At 29.7% G+C, this 24755-nt stretch overlaps 1 protein-coding gene across 1 annotated transcript in view; it reads left to right on the top strand.

The window, feature by feature from the left end:
• The first annotated feature begins 322 nt into the window (after positions 1–322).
• LOC117169994 (limbic system-associated membrane protein-like) overlaps positions 323–24755 on the top strand; it is a 179821-nt gene continuing 155388 nt past the window's right edge. The window contains exons 1-2 of the mRNA XM_033356510.1: positions 323–437; positions 15585–16529. Coding sequence (XP_033212401.1) covers positions 16460–16529 — 70 coding nt within the window. The 5' untranslated portion in view covers positions 323–437; positions 15585–16459. The remainder of the gene's footprint in view (positions 438–15584; positions 16530–24755) is intronic.

The raw sequence follows: 24755 nt of genomic DNA, 5'->3' as shown, positions 1-24755 counted from the left end.
TAGGCAGGATGACTGAGAGCGATAACCGAATGGATATACGAACGCTTGTTTTGGTCGCGAAAGCCCGGCTATGCTTCCGCAGCAGCTGTAGGAGGATTCACGCTCACAGTTGGGACGCAGCGCTGGAGGTGGTGGAGGCGGCGGAGGCAGTGGTCCTTCTATTGGCGGGGGTAGGGGTGAGCGCAGCAAGTAGCAGCAGCAACGGTCGTCGGCGGCGGTAGCGATCAGGGCGACAGTGGCGCCAGGGGCGGCGGACCTGGGAAATAAGCTCAGGGGGTTGGCCCGTGAGTGAGCCCTCAGTCGCGGAGAAACAGCCACGCGGGATCACGGCCTTTTTCCATTTCGCAAAGAAAATCCCTAATCGGTGTGTTAACAATAGTGTCCTCGACTTCTGTGCGGACGAGCAACCTTGAGAGCAAGAGAGGATTATATTTCCGGTAAAGTTCTGCCATCCTTTCGAAAAAAATCGCTATGTTGAGGATGGTGTCAATTTCAAAGTGTGATATCCGAAACTGCTGAAACGTGCGGTTCTATCGGTTTAGTGAGTGTGAACCCAAATTTTTTACTCAAGGTCAATATGCCAATTGAGTTTGGTTAAATAAGCCTGGAGTGGATTTCCAAGCTTCCGGTCATCTGATACAGTTCAACGTGAAAAAATAATTGCTGCTTTTTTATTGTTTCTAAACAAATTCGGATGCGCAATGAAGATAGATGAAAGGATTGGATAATATAAATAGGGGAAAGATGGTACTTTTTGGACACCAGTACACAGAAGCAATTTTCCATCAAAATGTTGGGTGACTGTCTAAGACTTTAGGATAGATCAATTTAAATAAATTTCGTTGAACGTTTATTACAAAGTTCAAGATAATTCTTAAAATTATGAAAAGTCATGGAATTATTCCCGAACTCTTTTTAATATTTCGGGAACTGTCTTGTACCTTGTACAGAATTCATACAGATTTTTTTTTCAATTTGCGGCCTTGGACAGTCAAACTCAAGTTTTGAAATCTTTAAAATTTTTGAAATATATTTTTATTTATAAAAGAGAAAGATTTACGTTTTAGAATAAAAATATATAAATTGTAATTATAATTTGTAACAGGGGATTTTGGAAGGGATATCTGTAATTTCGAATTTGTAAAAGGAATGTTCAAAAAGAATGATCATAGTTCTAATAAAAAAAAAATAATTTCTCAAAATAAAGTTAATTTTAACTTAATTCAAGCAACTTCCCCTTAGAAATATTATTCAAATAAATTTTCAGGAAAAAAATTCTTTTGAGTTGAAACAGTTATAGCGTTAAATTTACAAAAAAAGTCTTTCGGTGAAACTACCTCATCCGAGAATTTTCGAAAAAAAGTTTTAATTCTCACCTGAGAAAGAGGATTCCGAGAATAGTTTATAGTTCTCAATTTAAACAGGCGTTTTTGGAAAAAATTATAATTTCAAGGTTCAGAGAATTTTTCAAAAGAATAACTATTTTTAAATTGAAATGGGAAATTTCTCAACATAATTTCTTATAGTTCTGACTGACTAAGAAATCATTAAGAAGAAAGATAATTTTGAGTCAGCTCAGGGAATCTTTCAAAAGAATTTCAATTCTAAATTAAAACATAAAAATTTCAAAAATAATTTCAAGACCGGGAAAATAAAAAATCGATCGAGAGAATACCAGGAATTTAAAATCATCCGTCGGGTAGATACGGCGAATCTTTTCAAAGTATTAGGATTGTTTTTGGTGCAATAGAGAATTTTCAAAACGAATGAAAACTTAAATTGTGTCAATTATATTTAATTCTGAACGGGATACGATAATTTTGGCATAAAATTATTACTCAGATTGGGAATGAAGAATTTTGAAAAAAATTATTAATCTCTCCTAAAAGTGAAAATATTCGCGAAGAATTTGAATTGCAACTTGAATCAGTCCATTTTTAATAATAATTATAATTTTGACTTGAAACGGGAGAAACCCGGTAATGATCAGAAGGAACAAAACTTCCGTCGGATAGACGCTTTGATTCAACTCTAATTCTTAAAGCGGTCTTAAATTAAGGGGTAAGAAAAACAAGCTTTGAGGAACATTACATTTATTTTATAATAATATTATAATTTTTTTTTATCCATGAAAGTTTTGTTTATAGTTAATTGTGGAGTCTATTATGCCAAACGTCAGACAACCGCGAGAAATTTTAAAACTTTTATTTAAATAATAAAGATATTGAGATTTCTTCCGCGAAGAAACCATTCTGAATTGATTTCAAAATGATTTCGCATTTTTAAACAAATTTTTCATTCCACCTGAATTCGCTCTCATTCAAAATTATTCTGGATTACTTTCGAATAAAGTTGACCCTCACTTAGTCCTTATTTATTTTAAATAATTAGCTTTTAAGATTTTAAGAATAAAAAGCTTTGCAATTATTTCAGGGTGTTTTAAATATATGAGGGACCTCAAGAATATTATAGTCCCGCATCATTTACAAATTCATTCAGACTGGTAGAAAACTTTTAGCATCGGATCGGGATATAGTAATTATTCTTCATTTTCAAATTCACATATCCAAACTCAGAATTTTAATTTTTTTGGGAAATTTCATCTATTGAAACATGATTGTAATAAGTTTCGAGAATCTTCTGTTTAGACGGAGACTCGTAATTCTTTTCGAAAATTCCTTGTTCGAAGTCAAAGTTGTAATTCTTTTGAAAAGTAAGCTGTTATTATTCCGAACTAAAACTCTTGTCGTAAAATTTGTCTTCCAACTTAGAGTTATAATTCTTTTGGAAAATTACTACTTCCAGATCTTAATTAGAATCAAAAATGTTAATTCTTTTCGAAAATTCCGGGTTCCAAATTAAAACATAATCCTTTCGAAATTTCAACAGTCCAAATCAACATGGTTAATCTTTTCAAAACTTTTATATTCCCAATAAGGATCATAATGAAAATTTAAGAAATTTTAATTAGATTCAAAGCAAATTTAAAACCCTATTTAACGTTCAATAGTCCCGTTAATGCCAAATCTATACATTACTAATCATAATTCTTTTCGGAAGTTCCCTGTTCTGAATGAAAATCATAATTATTTTCGAAACTCAACGATCCCAATTAAAATGGTAGTTTCCTTTGAAAATTCCCTATAGCAAATTAGAATCAGAATTCTTTTTGAAAATTCCGCGTTTCGAATCAGAATAATAATTGTTTTCAAAAAGTTCCTGATCTAAATTAAAATGGTCATTATTTTAGAAAATTCCCCGATCCAAATAAAAATTTCAATTCTTTTAAAAAATGCACCTTTTCGACTCAAAAACATAAGCGTTTTCGGAAATTCAACGATTCATTTCAAAATGGTAATTCTTTTCGATAATTCCCTGTTCCAAATCAGAAGCATAATGTTTTTACAAATTTTTCTGTATGAAATCCAAATCAACATTATTTTTGAAAATTCCACAATCTATATCCAAATATTAATTCTATTTAAAAATTCGCGGTTCCGAATAAAAATCATAATTCTTTTCCAAAATATTCCCGATCCAAATCAAAATATGAATTCTTCTCGAAAATTCCCTGTTTCGAATCAAGATCATAATTCTTTTCGAAACTTCTCTGCTTCAAATCAAAATCATAATTCTTTTTAAAGGTTTAACTATCCATTTCAAACTTTGTAGTCCTTTCCAAAATTTCTTTTTCCGAATGAAAACTATCATTTGTTTAAAACATACAAAGATCTATATCAAAATGATAATTCTATTCGAAAATTTCCTGTTCCGAATTAGAATCATAATTCCTATTGAAAATTCCCGGTTCCGAATCAAAATCATAATTCTTTTCAAGAATTCAACAATCTAATTGAAATTTCTTCTTTTTTTCTATTCCCGGGTCGAAATTAAAATCATAATTCTGTTCGAAAAATACCCGATCCAAATCAAAATTAAATTCTCTTCGAAAAATCTCTGTTCCGAATGAAAATCATAATTCTTTCCGAAACTTCCCTGCTTAAAATAAAAATCATAATTCTTTAAAAAAATTCAAATATGTATTTCAAAATTTTTATTCTTTTCCAACAAATTTTTTTTTTCGAATGAAAATCATAATTTTCTTAAAACATTCAAAGATCTATATCCAAAAGCTAATTATTTTAAAAAATTTACCGATCCTAATCGAAATAGCAATTCCTTTTGAAAATTATCTTTTTCGAATTAGAATTAAATTTCTTCTTGAATATTTTCTGGTCCAAATCAGAATCACAATTCTTTGTGAAAATTCCAGGTTCCCAATCAAAATCATAATTCTGTTCGAAAAATCTCCAATCCAAATCAATATTTGAATTCGTTTCGAAAATTCCCTGTTTCGAATCAAAATTATAATTCTTTTCAAAACTCGCTTCAACTATCTATTTCAAAATTTTTATTTCTTTTCAAAATTTTCTTTCACGAATGAAAATCATAATTTTTTTCAAAAATTCGAAGATCTGTATCAAAATGGTAATTCTTTTTGAAAATTTCCTGTTTAGATTCAAAATCAGAACTGTTTTCAAAAGTTCGACGTTCCATACAAAAAAACTAATTCTTGTCAAAAATTTTCTGATACAAGTCAAAATGGCAATTCCTTTAGATAATTTTATTTTCCGATTCAGAATTATATTTCTTCCTAAATATTCTCTTGTATAAATCTGAATTATAATTCTTTCAGAAAATTCGCTGATCCAAATACAATTAGTAATTCTTTTCGAAAATTCCCTGTTCCGACGGAAAATTATATTTCTTTTCGAAAATTCCACAGTAAAAATAAAAATGGCAATTCCTTTCGAAAATTGTCTATTCTAATTCGGAATCATATTTCTTTCGAAAAATGTCATGCTCGGAACAAAAATCGAAATTCTTTTTGAAAATTTAACGATCTAAATAAAAGCGTTAATTCTTTTCCAAAAATTCTAGGTTCCGAAAAAAAAATTTCGTCTTTCAAGTAAGAATTATAATTCTTTTAGAAAATTTATTCTTTTAGATCTAAATAATATTTTTTATAATTCTGTCATATAATTCAAAATTAAATATTTAACAAAGTAATAATATTTTTTCTTAAAAAATTCCGGGAAACATCTCAAAATGATCATTCATCTACATAATTTCATATCGCGAATCAGAATTATATTTAGTTCTAAAAATTTCCGGTTCCGAATGAAAATAAAAATTCCGCTTTCCAAGTCCAAACTATGATGCTGCGGAAACTTCACTATTGCAAACAAAAATGATGCTTTTTCTCGAAAATTCTGCGAACCAAAACCAAATTATCATAAGTTTCAAAACATGCCTGCTGTAAATAACTGTTTGAAAATCAAAATCAGAATTCTTTAAAAAAATTTCCGAATTAATCAAAGTTGTGAATCCTTTCGAAATTATCTGTTCCATTTCAAAATTCCAGATCGAAATTGTAATTATTTTTCGAAAATTCTGTGATACAATTCTGAATTCGTATAATTGCTTCGAAAGCTTTCCTGTTCAGACCTTAATTAATATTTTTAACGAAAATTTATCGTTCTAAGTGAGAATAATCCGGTCATTTTCCGGTATTCCCCTGCTCGATTTTTAATTTTCCCGATTTTGAAATTGCACTAATTTTTTCTATTTCTTTGTTTTAATTGGGAATCCGGTTTCTGTTGGAAAATTTTCTAAAACAATTTTTCAAACCAAAAAAGATGAAAAACTGATTTTTACGAAGACAGTTACATTTCCAAACTGAAAAGTTTAATCTATAACATAAAAATGTATTTGCAAAGAAGAAAGTGGATTTTTCTACCATAAATGATCAATTATTTGCAAAAAATCAAAATTTCAACCCGACGAATTCAAAAATAAAGAAAAACGAATTTTTAACAAAGCAGTTAAATACTCAACGAAATAAATGGATTATTGATAAAAAGAGACCAATTCTGAATCATATAATAGAATTTTCAACTAAAAATATATTTTCAAAACAACAAGACGAATGTTCAGCAAAAAAGTTTAAACTTCAACCAGAAAATATACCCTGTACTGTATAAAAATCATAATTCTTTTAGAAAATTTCCCGATTTATGTAAATCAAAATAGTATTTTATTTTGAAAATGATCTATTCCGAATCAGATTCATATTTCTTCTAAAAAATTCTCTGTTTAAAATTATCATTCATTTCGGAAATTAAAATCATAATTTTTTCGAAAAATCCACAACCCAAATCAAAATTTCAATTCATTTCAAAAATTCCCTGAACCGAATTAAATTCATATTGCTTCTGAAAAATTCTTTGTTCTGAATTAGAAAGAATTCTTTATGAAAAGTTCTCGATTAAAATGAAAATCATAAATTCTTTCGAAACTTCCCTCCACTGAATAAGAATTACATCATTATTTGGATCCCGGATCCAAATAAACATTCTTATGCTCATCAAAATGTCGTTCTCCGAATCAAAATCATATTTCCTCCCTAAAATTCTCTCCACCTCATCAGAATCATAATTCTTCTCGAAAAATCCCCAATTCAGGTCAAAATTTTATATCTCTTTAAAAATTTCGTGTTTTCAATCAAAATTATGTTTCTTCTCGAAAATTCTTTGCTTCGATTCCGAACCGTAATTCTTTTCCAAAATTCTCCGACTCAAACCGAAATGTTAATTCCTTTGGAAAATTCCCTGCATTTAATCAGAATCATAATTCTTTTTAAAAATTCTCTGTTCTGAATCAAAGTTATAATTCTTCTCGAAAATTTCCCGATTTAAACCAAAACGCTCATTCTTTTCGGAAATTCAGCAATCTAAATTACGATTATTATTTATTAATTTTTTTTTTTTTGAAAATTCCCGGTTCCGCATTAAAAATCATAATTTTTTCAAAAAATATCCGATCAAAATCAAAATTTTAATTATTTTCATAATTTCCTTGTTCCAAATCAGAATCACAATTTTTTTCGAAACATCTGTTTCCAATCAGAACCATAATTATTTTCGAAAATTCCCTGTTACGAATCAAAATAATAATTCTTCTTAAAAGTTCAAAGATCTATATCAAAATCATAATTCTTTTCGAAAATTCCTCGATTCAAAAACAAAATGGTAATTCCTTTAGAAAATTCCCTCTACTGAATTAGAATCATAATCTTTTTTGAAAATTTTCTGTTCCTAATCTAATCAAAATGGTAATTCTTTTCGAAAATTCGGCGAACTAAATTACGATTTTTATTATTATTTTCACGAATTCCCTGTTCCGAATCAGAATCACAATTCTTTTAGAAAATTCCCTTTTCCGAATAAAAATCATAGTTCTTCTTAACAAATTAAAGATCCATATAAAAAAGCTAATATTTTACGAGAATTTCCTGTTCCGAATCAAAATTTTAATTCCTTTCGAAAATTCCCCCATCCAATCAAAATGGTATTTCTTTTCAAAATAGCTCTTTTCCTAATCAGATTTATAATTCTTACCGAAAGATTCCTGATTTAAATCAAAATGTTAATTCTTTTAAAAAATTCCGGATTCCGAATTAAAATCATAATTCTTTTTCAAAATTCAACGATTCAATTTAAGATGGCAATTCTTTTCGAAAATTCCGGGTTTCAAATTCAAATCATAATTCTTTTCAAAGAGCCAAATCAAGATCGTCATTATTTGCGAAAATAGCCGGTTCCGAATTATAACTATAATTTTTTCGAAAAATCCCCGATACAAATCAAAATTTAAGTTATTTTCAAAAATTCCAGGTTGCGAATCAAAATCATATTTCTTCTAAAAAATTCTCTGTTCCGCATCAGAATCATAATTCTTTTTAAAAATTCCCTGGCCTGAATAAAATCTATAATTCTTTTAGAAAATTCCCCGATCCAAATCAAGATGGTAATTCTTTAAAAAAATTCAGCAATCTAAATTACGATTTTTAAAATTATTTTAATAAATTTCCGGTTTTGATTTAGAATCACAATTCTTTTCAAAATCTCCCATTTCCGAATCATATCCATAATTCTTTTCAAAAATTCCCTTTTCCCGATTTAGATCAAAATGTTAATTATTATCGAAAATTCCGGATTCCGGATTAAAATCAAAATTCTTTTCAAAAATTGAACGATTCAGTTTAATGTAATAATTATTTTCGAAAATTCCGTGTTTTTAATTGAAATTATAATTCTTTTCAAATATTCGCCGATCCAAATCAAGATCGTAATTATTTAAAAAATTGCCTGTTCCGAATTATAACTGTAATTTTTTTGAAAAATCTCCGATACAAATAAAAATGTAAGTTCTTTTTGAAAATTCCAGGTTGCGAATCAAAATCATATTTCTTCTCGAAAATTCTCAGTTCCGAATCAGAATCATAATTCTTTTCAAAAATTCTCTGCTGCGAATAAAAATTATCATTCTTTTCGAAAATTCCCTTTTCCGAATCGAAATCATAATTCTTCTTAAATATTCAACAATCCGTATGAAAAAGATAATCTTTTATGAAAATTCTCCGATCCAAATAAGAATTGCAATTCCTTTAGAAAATTTTCTGTTCTTAATCAGAATTATATTTCTTTCCAAAAATCCTTTATTCCGCATCAGAATCATAATTCTTTTCAAAAATTCCCTGTTCCAAATCAAAATCATAATTCCATTTGGAAATTCATCCACCTGAATCAAAATTTAGATTCTTTTCAAACATTTCCGGTTTCGAATCAAAATCATAATTCTTTTCCAAAATTCCTTGATCAAAATTAAAGTGGTAATTCTTTTTGGAAATTTCCCCGTTAAAATAAAAAAGAAACACATAATTTATTATTATTATTATTATTATTATTATTGTTTGTCTCGAAGCGGTTTCGGTGTCAGTAATTCCTCTATTTAATCTAATATCAAGTTCATAAATTAATTATATGAGAATGTTGGTTAGTTTACTTTTCGCCCTACTCCATTTCAGGTCCGTCGCGCTGCGTTAAGATACTTAAAACCGCAAAGTCGATAGTACTCGAATTATGAGGCAGAAGATATAATCTTACACTGCGACCTCGGGAAGAGCTAATTACAACTTGTTATGATAGTAGTAGTAGATCCTCAAGGAATACTTCTTAGAGGTTTCTTGATTTTTGGTCTTATGATCATATTAAATTTGACACAGAAGACGATACGTTAGGAATTCCCATTGGAAAGAGCGAAATAGTAACCCAGTGGGCACGAAACCATGGACATCCCAAGAAAGTCTTTGGGATTTTCCTAGGACGTCTAATTTCCTAAAGATGTCCTAAAGACGTCCAATAGCCGTGAGATGTTCTCGGGACATTTTTCGTACTGACATCCAATTGGGCAAACAAATTAGGGATGTCCTAGAGACGTATTTGGAACATCCCTAGGACGTCTTTTATAACATGTCTTGCTGACATCCTAGGGATGCTCTTAAGACGTCAAAAGTCAGTACGAAAAATGTCCCGAGAATGTCCAGGTCTTTAAGACGACTTTAGGTTATCTCCAGGACATTGGATGTCTTATAGACGTTGATTGGGCTGACATAGGACATCCCAGGAACATCTCATGGACGTGCTTCGGATTTTCATAGTTTTGTGGCCACTGGGATTAGTCTTCCGAGCATCCCTAGGATGGCCAAAAAAAATTTTCCAAAATACGTCTTTGGGATGTCCCGAAGACGTCTCTGAAAATTTTTGTTTACACATAAACTATGACACTTTTTAGTAGGTAATTTATCTTTTTAGGTTAATCTTTAAAAATTATTTTTAAAGATTCTCAATTCCAAATTAAAATCATAATTATTTTTCAAAACATTCCCGATCCAAATCAATATTTTAATTTTTTTGAAAACTCCCAAATCTAAATCACAATGGTAATTGTTTTCTAAAATTCTACAATCCAAATCAAAATGGTATTCCTTTTCGAAATTTCCTCGTTCTAAATCTAAATCATATTTTTTGTCGGAAATTCAAAGATCTAAATCAAAATTTGTATTCTTCTTAAAAATTCTCGATTTCGAATTAAAATCATAATTATTTTCCCAAAAATTCTTTATGCAAATAAAAATTGTAATTCTTTTTTAAAACTCCCTGTTCCGAATCCAAATTATAATTTTTTTTTGCAAATTATGGGTTCTAATTTAAAATTATCTTTTAAAAAAATCCCAATCCGCATCAACATTTTGATTTTTTTTAGAAAATTCACCAATTCAAATCAAAATGGTAATTTCTTTCGAAAATTCCCTGTTCCAAATAAAAATCATAATTATTTTCGAAGATTACCTGTTTCAAATCTAAATCATAATTATTTTCAAAAAGTAAACGATATAAATCAAAATTTGTATTCTTTTTGAAAATTTTTGTTTCCGAATTAAAATCAGAATTATTTTTCAAAAAATTCCCGACCGAAATCAGAATTTTAATTGTTTAAAAAAATTCCCTGATCCCAATCACAATCGTAAATACTCTTTTCAAAAATACAACGAATTAAATCAAAATTTTAATTCTTTTAGAAAATTATTGATTCCAAATTAAAATCCTCTTTTAAAAAATGCAATCATCCACATAAAAGTATTAATTCTTTTGAAAATATGATGTTCCGGATTGAAATCATAATTCTTTTAAAAAATTTCCTGTTCTGAATCAAAATCATAATTCTTTTCAAAAATTCCCTAATCCAAATCCAAATAGTAACTCTTTCTAAAATACACTGACCCAAATCAAAATCGTAATTCTTTTCAAAAATTTAACCATCTAAATCAAAGTTCTTATTTTTTTTAAAAACTTCCTGATTTAAAGCCAAATATTAATTCCATGATAAAAATCAAATTAACTTATTAAAAAAAAATTCTGATTCCGAGTTAAAATTATAATTCTGTTCGAAAATTCTCTAATCCAAATCAGAATCAGGTTTATTTTCAAAAAATCCCTGTTCCGGAGAAAAATTATCATTCTTTTTGGAAATTCCTCAATTTAATCAAAATTTGTATTCTTTTTAAAAAATCCGGGTTTCGAATCAAAATCATAATTCTTTTCAGAAATGCAACGAACTAAATCAAAATGTTAATTCTTTTTGAAAATTTTTGGTTCTGAATTAAAATCTTCTTTTCGAAAATTCCACCGTACACATCAAAATATAAATTCGTTTGAAAGTCCCTCGTACACGGAGAAAACGATATCGCAAGAATTGCAAAATATACCGTAATTTCTGCGCTATATATAGTAATTATTACATTATAATAGCGTAAAATCGTGATATCGTACATTGCGAAATTTTAAATTACATTCTTATTTTATTATATTATATATACGAGGGTTTTAATAGTGTTCAAGCGATGTTAGTGTATTATAATATCCTAGAAAGCTCCGGAACCTGCTTGTACGTTATCATATTGCGCTTTATTTCAATACAGAAGTCGTGCAATATCATTGTGCGATACCTTTTTCTCCGTGTAACAAATAAAAATCATAATTCATTTCGAAAAATCCCTGACTCTAATAAAAATTTTAATTCTTTCAGAAAATCCCCTGTCCTGAATCAAAATCATATTTCTTTTCTAAAATTCAACTACCTAAATCAAAATGTTAATTCTTTTGGGAAATTCCCGGTTCCAAATTAAAATCCTAAATCTATTCAAAAATTCAACGATATCAATCAAAATGATAATTCCTATCGAGAATTCTCTTCGAGAAATAACTGCAAGCTAGTTACGTAAAATATTTTTGACGAGATCGAATACCGCTTGCTGCCTACCTAGAAACTCAGCAGAAGACCATGATATAACATTTTTTGAGCATCTAATTTTCCTGAGTTTGTTAAAAAGAATGTTTCATATGTAATTGGTGATTTGTAAAGAACAATCTGAATAGAATAATTTTGAGTTCGGGTGGGAAATTTCCGTAAAGAATTATAATTCTTACTTTAGAAAAGGGAGTTTTCTTAAAGAATTACAATTTTTCATTTAACAGGAACCTCTTGACATAAAGGAGGAATTCCAGACAATAATTTTAATTCTGATTGAAAAAGAATAGTTTAGAGAAACATATTTCAGGTCCGAATTTTTCAAAAGGTAGAAAATAACTCTTTTCAATTTCTGAAGAAGAAAATATTGTTTTTGTTGGATCCCAGCGGAGATAAAGATCTTTTTTATAACTTATAACAACTAATATTAAAAAAACCATAACATTAACTAATATAGTACAAATTGTTGCAGATAAATTCAATTCGGAATTGAAACAGAATTTCCGTAAGGAAGTAAAGTTTTGACTTTCGAAAGGGGAGTTTCAAAAAAGGATTCTTCAGAATTATATTTTAAACTCTGAGCCAGAATATTTTCATAAAGAATTATAAATCTGACTTGCAAACTGAAATTTGACTAACGAAATCTAGTTTACACTTTGGAACATGACATTTTCTTAAAGAATTATAATTTAGACCTTGAGACAGAGAATTTCCGTCAATCATGGTCATTTTAACTTTCGAATAGGAATTTCTCTGAAAAATTATATTTTTCTTTATGATAATTAATTTAATTAATTAAGACAGGGAATTTCCGTTAAGAATCATAATTTTAATTTCTGAAAACGAATTCTCCTAAAAATTTATAGTTTCGGCTTTTGGGGCAAGAAACCCCCTACATAATTAAAGCTTGGACAGGGAATTTCTGTAAAGAATTACAATTTTGAATTTCAAACAAAGCTTAACTTTAAGATTTATAGTTTAGATCTAGGGGCAGGTATTTTCTGTAAAGGATTACCATTTAGATACTGAGGCTGGGTAATTCTGTAAACAATTATTATCTTAACTTTCGAAAATCAAATTTACCAAAGAACTATAATTTTCACTTCTGGACAGAAATTTTCCTGAATAAATTTTCCTTAATAATTATAGTTTACACTTTAGGACAGGAAATTCCAATGCAAAATTATAATTCGGACCTTGGGATGGAGATTTTCCGTAAAAAATTTCAATTTAAATATTAGGCCGAAAAATTTCCGTCCAGAATTATTAGTCGAGACTTTGGGACAGAGAATTTCCGTAAAGAATTATAATTTTGGCTTTTAAAAAGGGAATTCACTAAAGAATTATAGTTTGGGGTTTAGAACAGCGAATTTCCGTAAATAATTATAATGCTGACCTTAAGTCTAGACATTTCCACAAAGAATTTTAATTTTGACTTTCAAAAAGAAAATTTCCTGCAGAAATATAGTTAAGACTTTGGGAGACGTCCATCCAGAATTATTATTTAGACCTTGAAACAGGAATTTCTGTTAAGAATTCTGATTTTAACTTTCGGAAAGGAACGTTACTGAAAAATTATAGTTCAGAGTTTAGGGCCGGTAATTTTTGTAAAGAATTATAATTCAGACTTCCGAACAGGGATTTTCCTAAAAGATTATAGATTACACTTTAGGGCAGGGAATTCCAATTAAAAATTATAGTTTAGACATTAAAACAGGAAATTTTTGTAAACAATTATAATTTTGACGTCCGAACCAAGATTTTTCTGAAGAATTATAATCATAATAAATTTAAATTTAGATATTGAGACGGGTAATTTTTGTCAAGAGTTATTATAATTGCAACTTCAGAAGAGGGACTTCACTAAAGAATTAAAGTGAAGAATTTGGGAGACGGAGTTTCCGTAAAAAATTATAATTTTGACTTTGTAAGAGGAAATTACCGTGAAGGATTTTTATTTTAACTTTGGTACAAAGATTTTCCTGAAGAATTATAATTTAGACTTTAGGGTAGGGAATTTCCTCAAAGAATTATAATTTCAAGCTTAAGGCAGGAAAATTTTCATTTTGACCTTGAGACAGGGAATTTCCTTAAAGAATTATATTTTAGACTTTAGAACAGGATTTTTTCTGAAAAATTATATTTTGGAATTTAGAACAGGGAATTTCGTTAAGAATTATAGTTTGAGCCTTAAGACATTAAATTTCCTTAAAGAGTTGTAATTTTGATTTTTGAAGAAGAAATTTCCATAATTAACTATAACTTTGACTTCTAAACAAAGATTTTTCTAAAAAACTCTAGTTTAAGCTTTGGAGCAGGAATGTTTCGTAAGAAAATTATAATTTAGATTTGAGGGCAAGGAATATCTTTGAAAAATTATAACTCAGACCTTTAGATGGGGAATTTCTGTAATGAATTATGATTTTGACTTTCGAAGAGGGAATTTATTAAAGAATTATAGTTTGGTCTTTAGAACAGGGAATTTCGGTAAAGAATTATAATGCTGACAATGAGACTGGAAATTTCCATAAAGAATTTTGATTTTGGCTTTCTAAAAGGAAATTTCTATAAAGAAATATAATTTGGACTCGCGAAGAGAGAACTTGAGACAGTGAATTTCGTAAAGAGTTATAGTTTTGTCTGCCAAGAAAAGATTTTATTGAATAATTATAAATTATACTTTGATGGAGGGATTTTCCATAAGGAACTACAATCTGGATATTGAGACAAAGGATTTCTGTGAAGAATTCTAATTTTAACTTTCGAAAAGGGAAATTATTCTAAAAATGATTATTTGGACTTTAGAACGAGGAATTTCCGTTAACAATTTTAATTTTGAGTTTCTAACAGAGAATTTATATAAAGAATTAAAAGTTTTGACTTTGGAAAGGAAATTTAGACCTTAAAACAGGGAATTTTTGTCAATAATTCTAATTTTCGCTTTCGAAGCTAAGATTTACTAACGAATTATGGTCAGGATATTATAACAGGGAATTTCCGTATAGAATTATAATTTCGACTTCCGGACGGAAATTTTCCTACAAAATTTTATTTTAGATTTTAGAACGGGGAATTCTTGTGAAGAATTATCGTTTAAACTTAAGGAGAGGGAATTTCCGTAAAGAATGATAATTTTCATTTTGTTTCCAAATCAGAAATCTTTCCAAGCTTTTAAAATATTAGGGAGTTTCTTAAAATATTAAAAAATGATTTAAATTCATTCAGATCCTTTAAATTCGTTCAAACTGATGTTTCGACAAACCACTATTCACCTCATTAGGAGTACCAATTATAAGTTTTTATCATCCACTGAAGAAGAATATGATCTGGTAAATTAAAAATAGTTTCTTAGATTTTTGAAACGTACCTGCTTCTAATCAGATAAGAAGATTAGATGAGTTTAATTTACAACAAACATGGTTTTCATCTTTTGGAGTAATTAATTTAGAGATTAAACTTTGCGACCGTATTTGCGTCAGTAATTTTGGGTGTGTATAAGAAATCACTTTTGTGGTCGAATTTGCCGCCGAATCACGAGAAAGTTATATATTGAGGTAAATTTCCACAATTAAATAATGTTGTAGGATTTTTATCTGGTTTTAAGTTGTAAGAGAAATATTATACAACCCATTTTTTATGAGAGCAGGTGTGGTCAGCCTCTTCCTTTCATAAATAGATTTCAAAAGTGAACGTCATCACGAATCGACAATCGTTACAACTTTAAGACTTTTTAAATAAATGTGTCCAATATAGTTGGCGCAACATTGTTGCGGTAAACCTTCGTAATATCAAAGTATTTTACTTATAAAATGCGATGTCATTTCCTGATTCTAACTAAAATTATTTCTAACAACATTTTAATTTTGTTTCAGACTTTACCAACTAACGGATCATCGATGATGAGTCATTTTGAAAAAAAAGCAAAGCAAAAATCAGAATACAAGGATGATTAGACGGAAAGTCAAGAGCCTGTAATGGAGTACATAATCTTCAATGAATCGCAACACGATTCTATACCGCTACATAAAATCTATGGAGTGCAGTTACCTAGAAGAAAGCGATGGTTAGATTTGTGCTTAACTGGAACTTATACATGTGTGTATGAAGCTTTTATAGAATTGTGGTTTCATCAGTCATTAACCACATAATTGTTGAGAGGTATTTGGAATTGCGATGGACTACTTCTGATTTTACCCAGTGAACTTTCAATAATGCAAAACAAAACAAAGTGAAGGATAAATAACTCTTTGAGGTCGCGCAATTGTGTAATTGTGCAGTGATAAAGAGAAATATTATTTTAAGCAGAAATACTGTCACAATCTTACTGAATCAAAATTAAACCTTAGTTGGTTGATTTTAAGCTATACGAACATTGGAAACAATTCAATTGTTTTTTCTAGCTTTTAAATTAATCATGAAGGCGAAGATAACTAAAGTTCAAAATGAGCCTGTCAGAAGATTGAGATGAAACAAAGTTAAAACTCTAATTTGTTTCTACAGTGCGTGAGAATTCGCGGTTTTGGTTTTATGATGATCTTAAACGCGACCCAGATCGTTGTCTGGGACCCTCTGCACAGTCTGGTCTTTGGCAACAAAAAAGTGAACTGGATGAAAGTAACAAGAAGAGCATACCAGGATGACATGAATGAAGGCATAAGTAGTTTATTCGGCTGGGTCTAGGAGGGAAGTTGAACATTGTGTCTAGACATAATCTGGATCGTTGGTACGACGTTCATCATCGCCAGGGATGCAGGATAATCGAAGAAGGTGGCTCAGCGCTATCTGGTCGCTGATAGCTATTTTGTCTCATCAATCCGGTAAGAATTATTATTATTTAATCTACAAGCTCTTTCCGGAAAGTATTTGAAATTGTGGTATACCAAAAGTAATAATTAAGTCTGCTACGTGGCGATGATATCCCCTTGGAAGTATTTCTCTTCGGAAGCCGGAAGTTTCTTCCAGCGATCTTTCCACTTTCGGAAGCACTCCTTAAAGTCAACATTTGAAGTAGCTAACAACTGCTTCGTGGTATTCTGTTTTATTTTCTCTACGTCTTGAAATCGTTTTTCTTTAGAGAATCCTTCAGATTGAGAAACAGCCAGAAATCCCAGAGAACCAGGTCAGGAGTGCATGCGGGATGCCAAGGTTTTGTGAGGCCTTGTTTCCGAAAAAATAGATTTTGCAATCCCCAGGTCTTCCCCTATTGTTCTCACTCTTGAACGGCGATTTCTGTTAATTAAGAGTTGCACTCGCTCGAAATTTTGAGGTCACTTTCGACTGAGGTGCTAGACGCTGAAAAATCTCAGATTTCCAAGGCAGGAAGTATTAGGAAAACTCTTTGAGGAATTCGTAGAAATCTTGGAAATCTTTCGCCAAGCGTGAAGCATTCACACCACGAAGCATTCACACGTTCATGATACACACTCTGCGCCAGTGAGTCGAACTGACAGCCGACTCCATCCGAACGCCGCCGAGTTTAATCGAGTCTGATTTCACCTGGAGAGTCCCGTTCGTGAGGAGTTCTCGAAATTTCGGAACTCGCGGTAATCCCAAAGAAATCTTAGCACTGTCTATGCTAATTTTATTAAGAATGCCGCTTTCATAGTTTTAAGATACCGATCAGTTTCGAATCACCTAAGTAGTATTTAATTTAAGTATCACTCCTAGACTCAGCATAATATGCTTTTTAAATCGTAACGATGGTTTCTGAACATGAATGGCCAAGTTTTTGGAAAAATTTATAGCTCCATCTGTGTTCGATGCGTTACGCTATCCTGAAATGCGACGCAAAGGCTAAGGATTCGCAGTGAATACCAGTTTTTGAAAATAGTACAACTATTTAAGGAAATCTGTATTAATAGTAGAGTAGTTATTATCGATTAGTATAGATAGCATTCCACAATCCGTGGAAATAGAAATCAAAACTGTCGATCAAGTAATCTCTTCAAATAACAAAAAATACTTAACATCATTGTTTTACAAGATGGAAAATTAATTAAAAGTGTTTAAATAATATATATCTGGAAAAAGATCTTCTCACATCGTTCAACTAGGAAGTGGAGAAATGTTAAAAAATCTTATTTTAGAAAAATATATGTTTAAAAGTACAACTATGTAAAAAGTTAGATGCTAAGGTGAGATACTTTGTGGACAAACCTCGTTTATTTTTATTTAAAGTAGATTATACCTTTATCTGGAGTTATACGCGAGGAAAAAAACTTCGAAATTGAATAGTAACTTTACAGAACGGGGTTAACGTATACGCTAGAATAGCGCTTATTTTTCACTTTTCTTATTAGTTTACTGTCACCTTCTAGTTTGGTTCGTGTGTCCAAAAAAATATATAAAATTTGAGCAAAATCGGTTAATATTCAGGGTAACGCAAACACCATGAAGTTTACCAAAGTTTTAACAAGGGAAACAAGCAGCATCGATCTTAACTTTTGCGAGTGAATGACTTGAAGCCTCTTTTACAGGTTCCCAAAGAAAACACCATAAGTGACTTTAAACTTTAAGTAATATTAGGGTTTATTACCGTCTTTCGAAAGTTTCTTTTTTATAAATAAGGATTAATCATTAATTTAAGTACTCCCAGTAATTTTAAAAACAGTTAAATTAATTGTTTGAATAATTGTAATTCGTTTAAACATTTGTTTTTCAGATCAAACTCAAGATAACCTAATGCATAGGCATTACGAGTTCTTGAATTAATTAAAATAATGAAATCGGTTTTTTAAAATACTTTTTAAATGATTTAAATAATAAATGTTCTTTCAAGTATTTATTTTACGTAAAAAAAGGAGAAACATTCCATCTAAGCAAAATTTTAAAAGATTTTAATCATTTAAGGCGCTAAATTGTTTTCTAAGAATACTTGTAAATCTTGGAACAAATTTAAATTGTTTAACAAATTTCATGTTGTCAAATTATTCTAATTTTTTTTTCTGCTGGTCCAATAAATATTATTAGAATATTGATTAGAGCTAAAGAGCATCTTTTCCACAACCTTAAGAATAATCAATATTTGAATAATATTGGTTGAACCAGCAGGCAGAAAAATCATCATAAAAAATTATTGTTTAATTTTACCTGATCAAAAACTTCAACATTAAAAATAAAATATTTTCTTTAATGTTTAAACAAACTGAAATTGTTACAAACATTTATTTTATCCTATCAGTTTTATCTGTTGTATTTTCTTCATTAAATTTATTTAAACAAAGAATAATTATTGCTGTCTGAAAAAAATCTCATACAAATTCGTTCATTAAATCTGTCTACAATCTAACAAATTTTTGCATCTTAGGAAATGGTAAGTAAGCATTTTTTTTATACCTATAAATCCCGAAAAAATAATTACAAAATAATGTACGCGAGTATCTTTAATCTCTTCTCCTATTCCTTTATATTTTTAAACCAAATTACAATTGCTATAACCATTTTTAAAATAATATAATATCATTGTATCACAAATTAATTATGTTTTTTATCAATGTTACGACCTAATTAATAAAGATTGACACGTATTTTTGCACATTCTTATAATTTGTAATTGCTCTTATTTTCAAAATTGTTTTAAAAAATATTGTCGAATCTGTCAGCTATGAATAATGTGACTGATTTTTTATATCGTTTATTCAAGTTAATGAAAATGCTTCAAACAATAAGTCAATAGCAAGAAACTACAATTTTCTGATTTTTCCAGTAAAAAGTTCGATTTAAAAGAACATGCATTTTATGGACAAAGGAGAAAGAATTTAAATAAAAATATACACCCTTAACGTTTCTCAAATATAGAACAAAGAATTCATAAAATATTCTTAAGGTAGTTGTCATGTAAAAAGTGGGATATCTGAAAAAATAGTTTTTCTGTGATTTTAAGAATCAGAATATTATAACTGACGTCATTTCAATTAAAAACATGATTTTTGATGAAAAATGTTAAAATTCACCAAAAAATCTTAATTTAAATTACTTTTTTTGCAATTGATTTTTTTCTGACCATCGCTTCCTACTAAATTTTTAAAAATGATTACATTTTTAAAAATTTTGAAGAAATTTAAATTAGATTGAAATCCAAATAAAAAATTCTATGGAACGTGCAATAACCAAATTGATGCAAAGTAATGTTAAAAAAAGCAAGAATCCAACAACGAAATTTGGACCACAGCCTAAAAACAAAAAAGCTCTGATTGTCATCTGAAAAAACAATTTTGGACAAAATTAAAGAGATGAAGAAAAATGAGAAGGCAACCAACCACATCAAATAAACAATACCATACATACCAACCACAAAAATAATAAATATTACAAAATTATACCAACCACAATAAATGACGGCTTTTTCCCCGGAAAAATATTCTCTACAATTTTACTGTTTACAATTTGAAAAATAAGCTTTAAATATAATCATTTGTTTAAAAAAAGTTTTCCTGAAAAGTTGTTCTAGCGACTTCAGCAATACAAAAAATTACTTTCTTAATTGGAAACAGTACAGTTGTAGAAAGTGTTTTTCTAGAAAAAATAAGCCATCGTTTATAAAAATTCAATCATTTTTCAAAATTGGGTGCGAAGCAACGGTAAAGAAAATTCAATTGCAAAAAGCATAGTTAAAATTAATGTTCTTTTTGTGGATTTTAAAATTTTTCTTAAAAAATCATGCTTTTTATTTTAAATAACATCAATCATAATATTTTGATTCTTAAAATGATGAATTTTTTTACAGATATCTGACTTTTGAGAAAACTACCTTTATTCGTGGTATTCTATAAAAAAAATTTGTTTTAATGAACAAAATTTGGTGTAATATTTAAAAATAATAATTATTTAATGAGTAAGAGGAAAATACCTGGAACTTGAAGTATTAAACTTTTTCCATAATCCTTCTCCTTTTTCAATCCAGTTTCTCAAGTTTTATATAAAAAGATGATGTTCCGTGCGATTTACGAGACAATTCAAGTCAGAAAATTACAAATGCAATCTTGCAAAAGTTTGAAGATTTTCGTCGTTATGTACCTTGTTGTTTGCACTTCGTTAAATGAGATATTTGAACGTATCCTCCAATCCAAGAAACGAGCTTAATGTAGCTTAATCAAAAACTCAAGTAAGCTTCTTTAACTGCTGCTTTTCCTAATTAAAGCAATATTGCTCTCTGCAGAGGCGTCCTATTTGTGATAATAAATATCTCAGCATCAAAAGAGAAAGAAAGAGAGGTGTTTGGGCATGCTCCAATTTAATACTGTGTACTCTTTCCAAAAAAGAAGTAAGCTTAATTAGTTTAAACTATAGAAAAGTAAGAGTTTTGGAAAAATGTGCTTAAAATCTCGAAAAATTCTTTTTTGATATTTTTAAAAGTTCTTACTCCGACGGGATAAAGAATTTAAAAACAACTTGAGATAAAGCTATTTTATCCTATTTGTCTCGGAAACCTGACATCGTGATAAAGTGATTCTGAGACCATATTCTAATTGAGTGCACAAAATTATTTAGGAAACCACTCTCCATTACCAATTCGATTATAAATAATTTCACATTCCACTTTGTACATTTCACATTTAACATTTGACATTTGACATTTCACATTTCACTTTTCGTTTTTCACGTGTCATTATTTTCAAATGCAAGTCATATGTCAGGGCTGACTGAGACGGTAAAATATTTACTCACATGTGCGGTCTTTCTCGACGTTATACTTATCCCCAAGTTTTCAAATTCTAAAGAAAACTTCCAGAAATTTGAAGAGAAAAAATAAGATGAATCCTACTATTCTAAAGATTTTTCTTTGCGTCTCGCAAATTTAAATGGAGTTTTATAGAATTGAAGTCCAAGAAAATCCATTTCGTACTTTTTATTTTACTTCAATGGGCCTTCGCTTCCGAGATATCGACTTCTGAGTATTTAAGCTTAACTTGAGCTGAAGCTTAACTTCCATTCGTAAATTAAAGCTGCTATTGAATCAAGTGCGCAATGCATGTTCATATTCGAGCGCATGACTCTTAACTGTAGAGTCAAGCGCTTGTGGAGTATTTATGTTTAAGCGCTTGGCTCCCTACTATAGAGTCAAGCACTCAAGGAATATTTTTTCTGCGTTTGATTCAATACTATAGGGCTGATATATATCCGAGCACTAAAATAATATTTACGCTTAAGCACTTGACCCACTACTTGAGTCAAGCGCTTAAAAATATTTATGCTTGCGCTCTTGACTCACTACTATTGGGCTGTTATAGAGTCCAGAGCTTGAATAATGATTACGTTCAAACACTTGACTATAGAGTCGAGCGCCTGAAGAATATTTACTCTTGAGAGTTAAACTCACTATAATCGAGACACGCTCGGAAGTAGTATTTATGCTTGTGCCTTTGATTTACTATTATAGTTTTGGTATAAAGTCGAGCGCTTAAGAAATATTTACGCTTGACTCTTTGACTTACTACTATAGAGTTAAGCACTCAATTACTATTTTTTGCTAGCGCGCTTCATTCACTATTATTGGACTGCTATAGAGTCGATGGCTTAAATTTAATTAACTTTAGGCGCTTGACTCTCTACTATAGAGTCAAGCGCTTAAGGAATGTTTATGCTTGCGCCTTTGATTCACTACTATAGGGCTGTTATGAAGTCGAGCGCTTAAAGAATATTTGCGCTTGAGTACTTGACTCACTACTATAGCGTTAAGCGCTCCAGAAATATTTTTTGTTTGCGCGTTTGATTCACGACCATAGGGCTTAAAGAGTATTTACTCTTGAGCGATCGACTGAATACTATGGAGTTAAACACTCAATAAATATGTTTTGCTTGTGCATTTAATTTATTACTATAGGGCTATTATAGAGTCGAGCGCTTAAAAAATATTTATGTTTAAGCGTATGGCTCACTTTTTATAGGGTCAAATGCTTAAGGAAGATTTATGCTTGTTCGTTTTATTGACTAATATTGGGTTTCTATAGAAACGAACACTCAAAGAATATTCTGTATGGAAATATTTCCTTTTACTCAAAGAATATATCCTTGATATCAAAAAAAGGAAGATTTGGAAATGCGGAAAGCAAATGAAACTAATACTTGGCAGGATAAAAGTCTATACAAATCCAATAGATCACAGAAAAAACCTAGGCGTTCAGTGATTTTGCTGCTAAAGCAAAAGTTGGCATCCTTTAGAATTAAGGTTCTAAAGCAACCCTTTTTAAAGATTCCTTTTTAGTTTATTGATATCCGATGGATGGCCATTGGCGGACGCTGAAGTGCTTAACTGCGCATGTGCTATTATTTCAATTTAATTGAAAAATCTTGAGAATCTTTAAAAAAAGCCATAAAGTCTTTGAAATACTTCAAAATGCCTATAATTTGAAATTGATTGTAAAATCTTGTAAAATAACTTGAAATCTCTTTAAAATTCCTCGGAATCTTTAAAAATACCATACAATCTTTAAAATCTTGTAAAATCCCTTAAATTTATTTGAGTCAGTTAAAAATCTTGGAGTTTTAAAGTACCCTTAAATATTTGAAATTCTGAAACATTTTGTTGATATCTTGTAAAATCTTTAAAATCACTTCAAGCCTTCCGAAATTTTTAAAAATACCATCATATCTGTTAACTGCTTAAAAATCTTTAAATTTATTGAAATCTATTGAAACCCTTGGCATGTTTTGAAATAATCCTTTAAATATTTTGAATTCTTTTAAATCTTTTAATATCCCTTTTGGTCTTTAAAATCTCTTAAAAATTGATCGGAATCTTTAAAAATACCACAAATCTTTAAAGTCCTTTAAACTCCTTCAATTTATTAAAATCTTTTGAAAATTCCTTAAAGTCTTGCAAAATAATCTTAAATATTTTGAAATGCTTTAAGTTCTTTCAAAGCTTTTGATACCCCTTGAAATCTTTAAAATCTCATTAAAATTCCTCGGTATCTTTAAAAATATCACGAAATGTTTAAAATATTTAAAATCTGTTTATAATTTCACGGTATCATTAAAAATACAATAGATTCTTTTAACTCCTTTAAAATCCTTAACTTTATTGAAATCTATTAAAATGGTTGGAGTCTTAAAATAACCTCAAATATTTCAAGTTTTTTGAAATAATTCAAATCTCTTTAAAATTCCTCGCAAGCTTTGAAAATATGACAAAATCTTGGAAATTCTTTAAAATGCTTATAATTCGAAATCAATTGAAAAATGTGGGAGTTTTAAAATATCCTTACATTTTCTAATTCTTTGGAATCTCTTTATATCACTTGAAATCTCTTTAAAATTCTTTGGTATCTTTAAAAATACCAAACAATCTTCGAAATTCTTCGAAATTTTGTTGATATCCCTTAAAATCTTTGAAATCGATTTAAAACTCCACGGAATCTTTGAAAATACCATAAAATCCGTTAATTCATTTAAAATCCTTTAATTTATTGAAATCAATTGAAATTCTTGAAGTCTTTAAAAATAACTTGAAAAATGTTTAAATTTTCTTGAAGTAATATTAACGCTTTAATGCTTGACTAGTTACTTTAGAGCCTATATACAGTTAAGCACTCAATATATGGTTAAAGTTGATTGAGCGCTTGACTTAAAACTATAGAGCTGCTATGGGGTCAAGCACTCAAGGATTATTTAAGCTTTGTCCTTTTTTTTTAATACAGAGTCAAGCGCGCAAATAATTCTTACGCTTGAGCGCTCGTTTCGCTATTATAAATGCTATCGTGAAGCGCTTAAGGGGTATCAACGTCAATATGTTTCGTTTATTAAAAAAGGGCAGAACTTAAGATGTGGAAAGCAATTTCAGCTAGGGCTCGGCAGGAGGAAAGTCTCTACAAATCCACTAGATACGTATTTTTTCATTCGATGTAATGTGTCTCAGTTTCCAAAATATCGAGATTTAAGTGTCTAAACGCTTTACTCGTTACTATGACAGTGATGGCCACGGACGAGCTCTGGGAGCCAAAATCTGTCAACTCGTCAAACCCCACTCTTACCGCCTTTTCTAGGATAGAGCTCGCACAGGTGGGGCAAGACCGCGGAAGACCGAGAACATGGAAGGATGGAGT

The sequence above is a fragment of the Belonocnema kinseyi genome, chromosome 1 (assembly GCF_010883055.1).
Source record: "Belonocnema kinseyi isolate 2016_QV_RU_SX_M_011 chromosome 1, B_treatae_v1, whole genome shotgun sequence".
In the NCBI taxonomy this organism is placed as follows: Eukaryota; Metazoa; Arthropoda; class Insecta; order Hymenoptera; family Cynipidae; genus Belonocnema; species Belonocnema kinseyi.
Note: the sequence above shows the minus strand (reverse complement) of the source record. Positions and strands in the feature narration are given on the sequence as shown.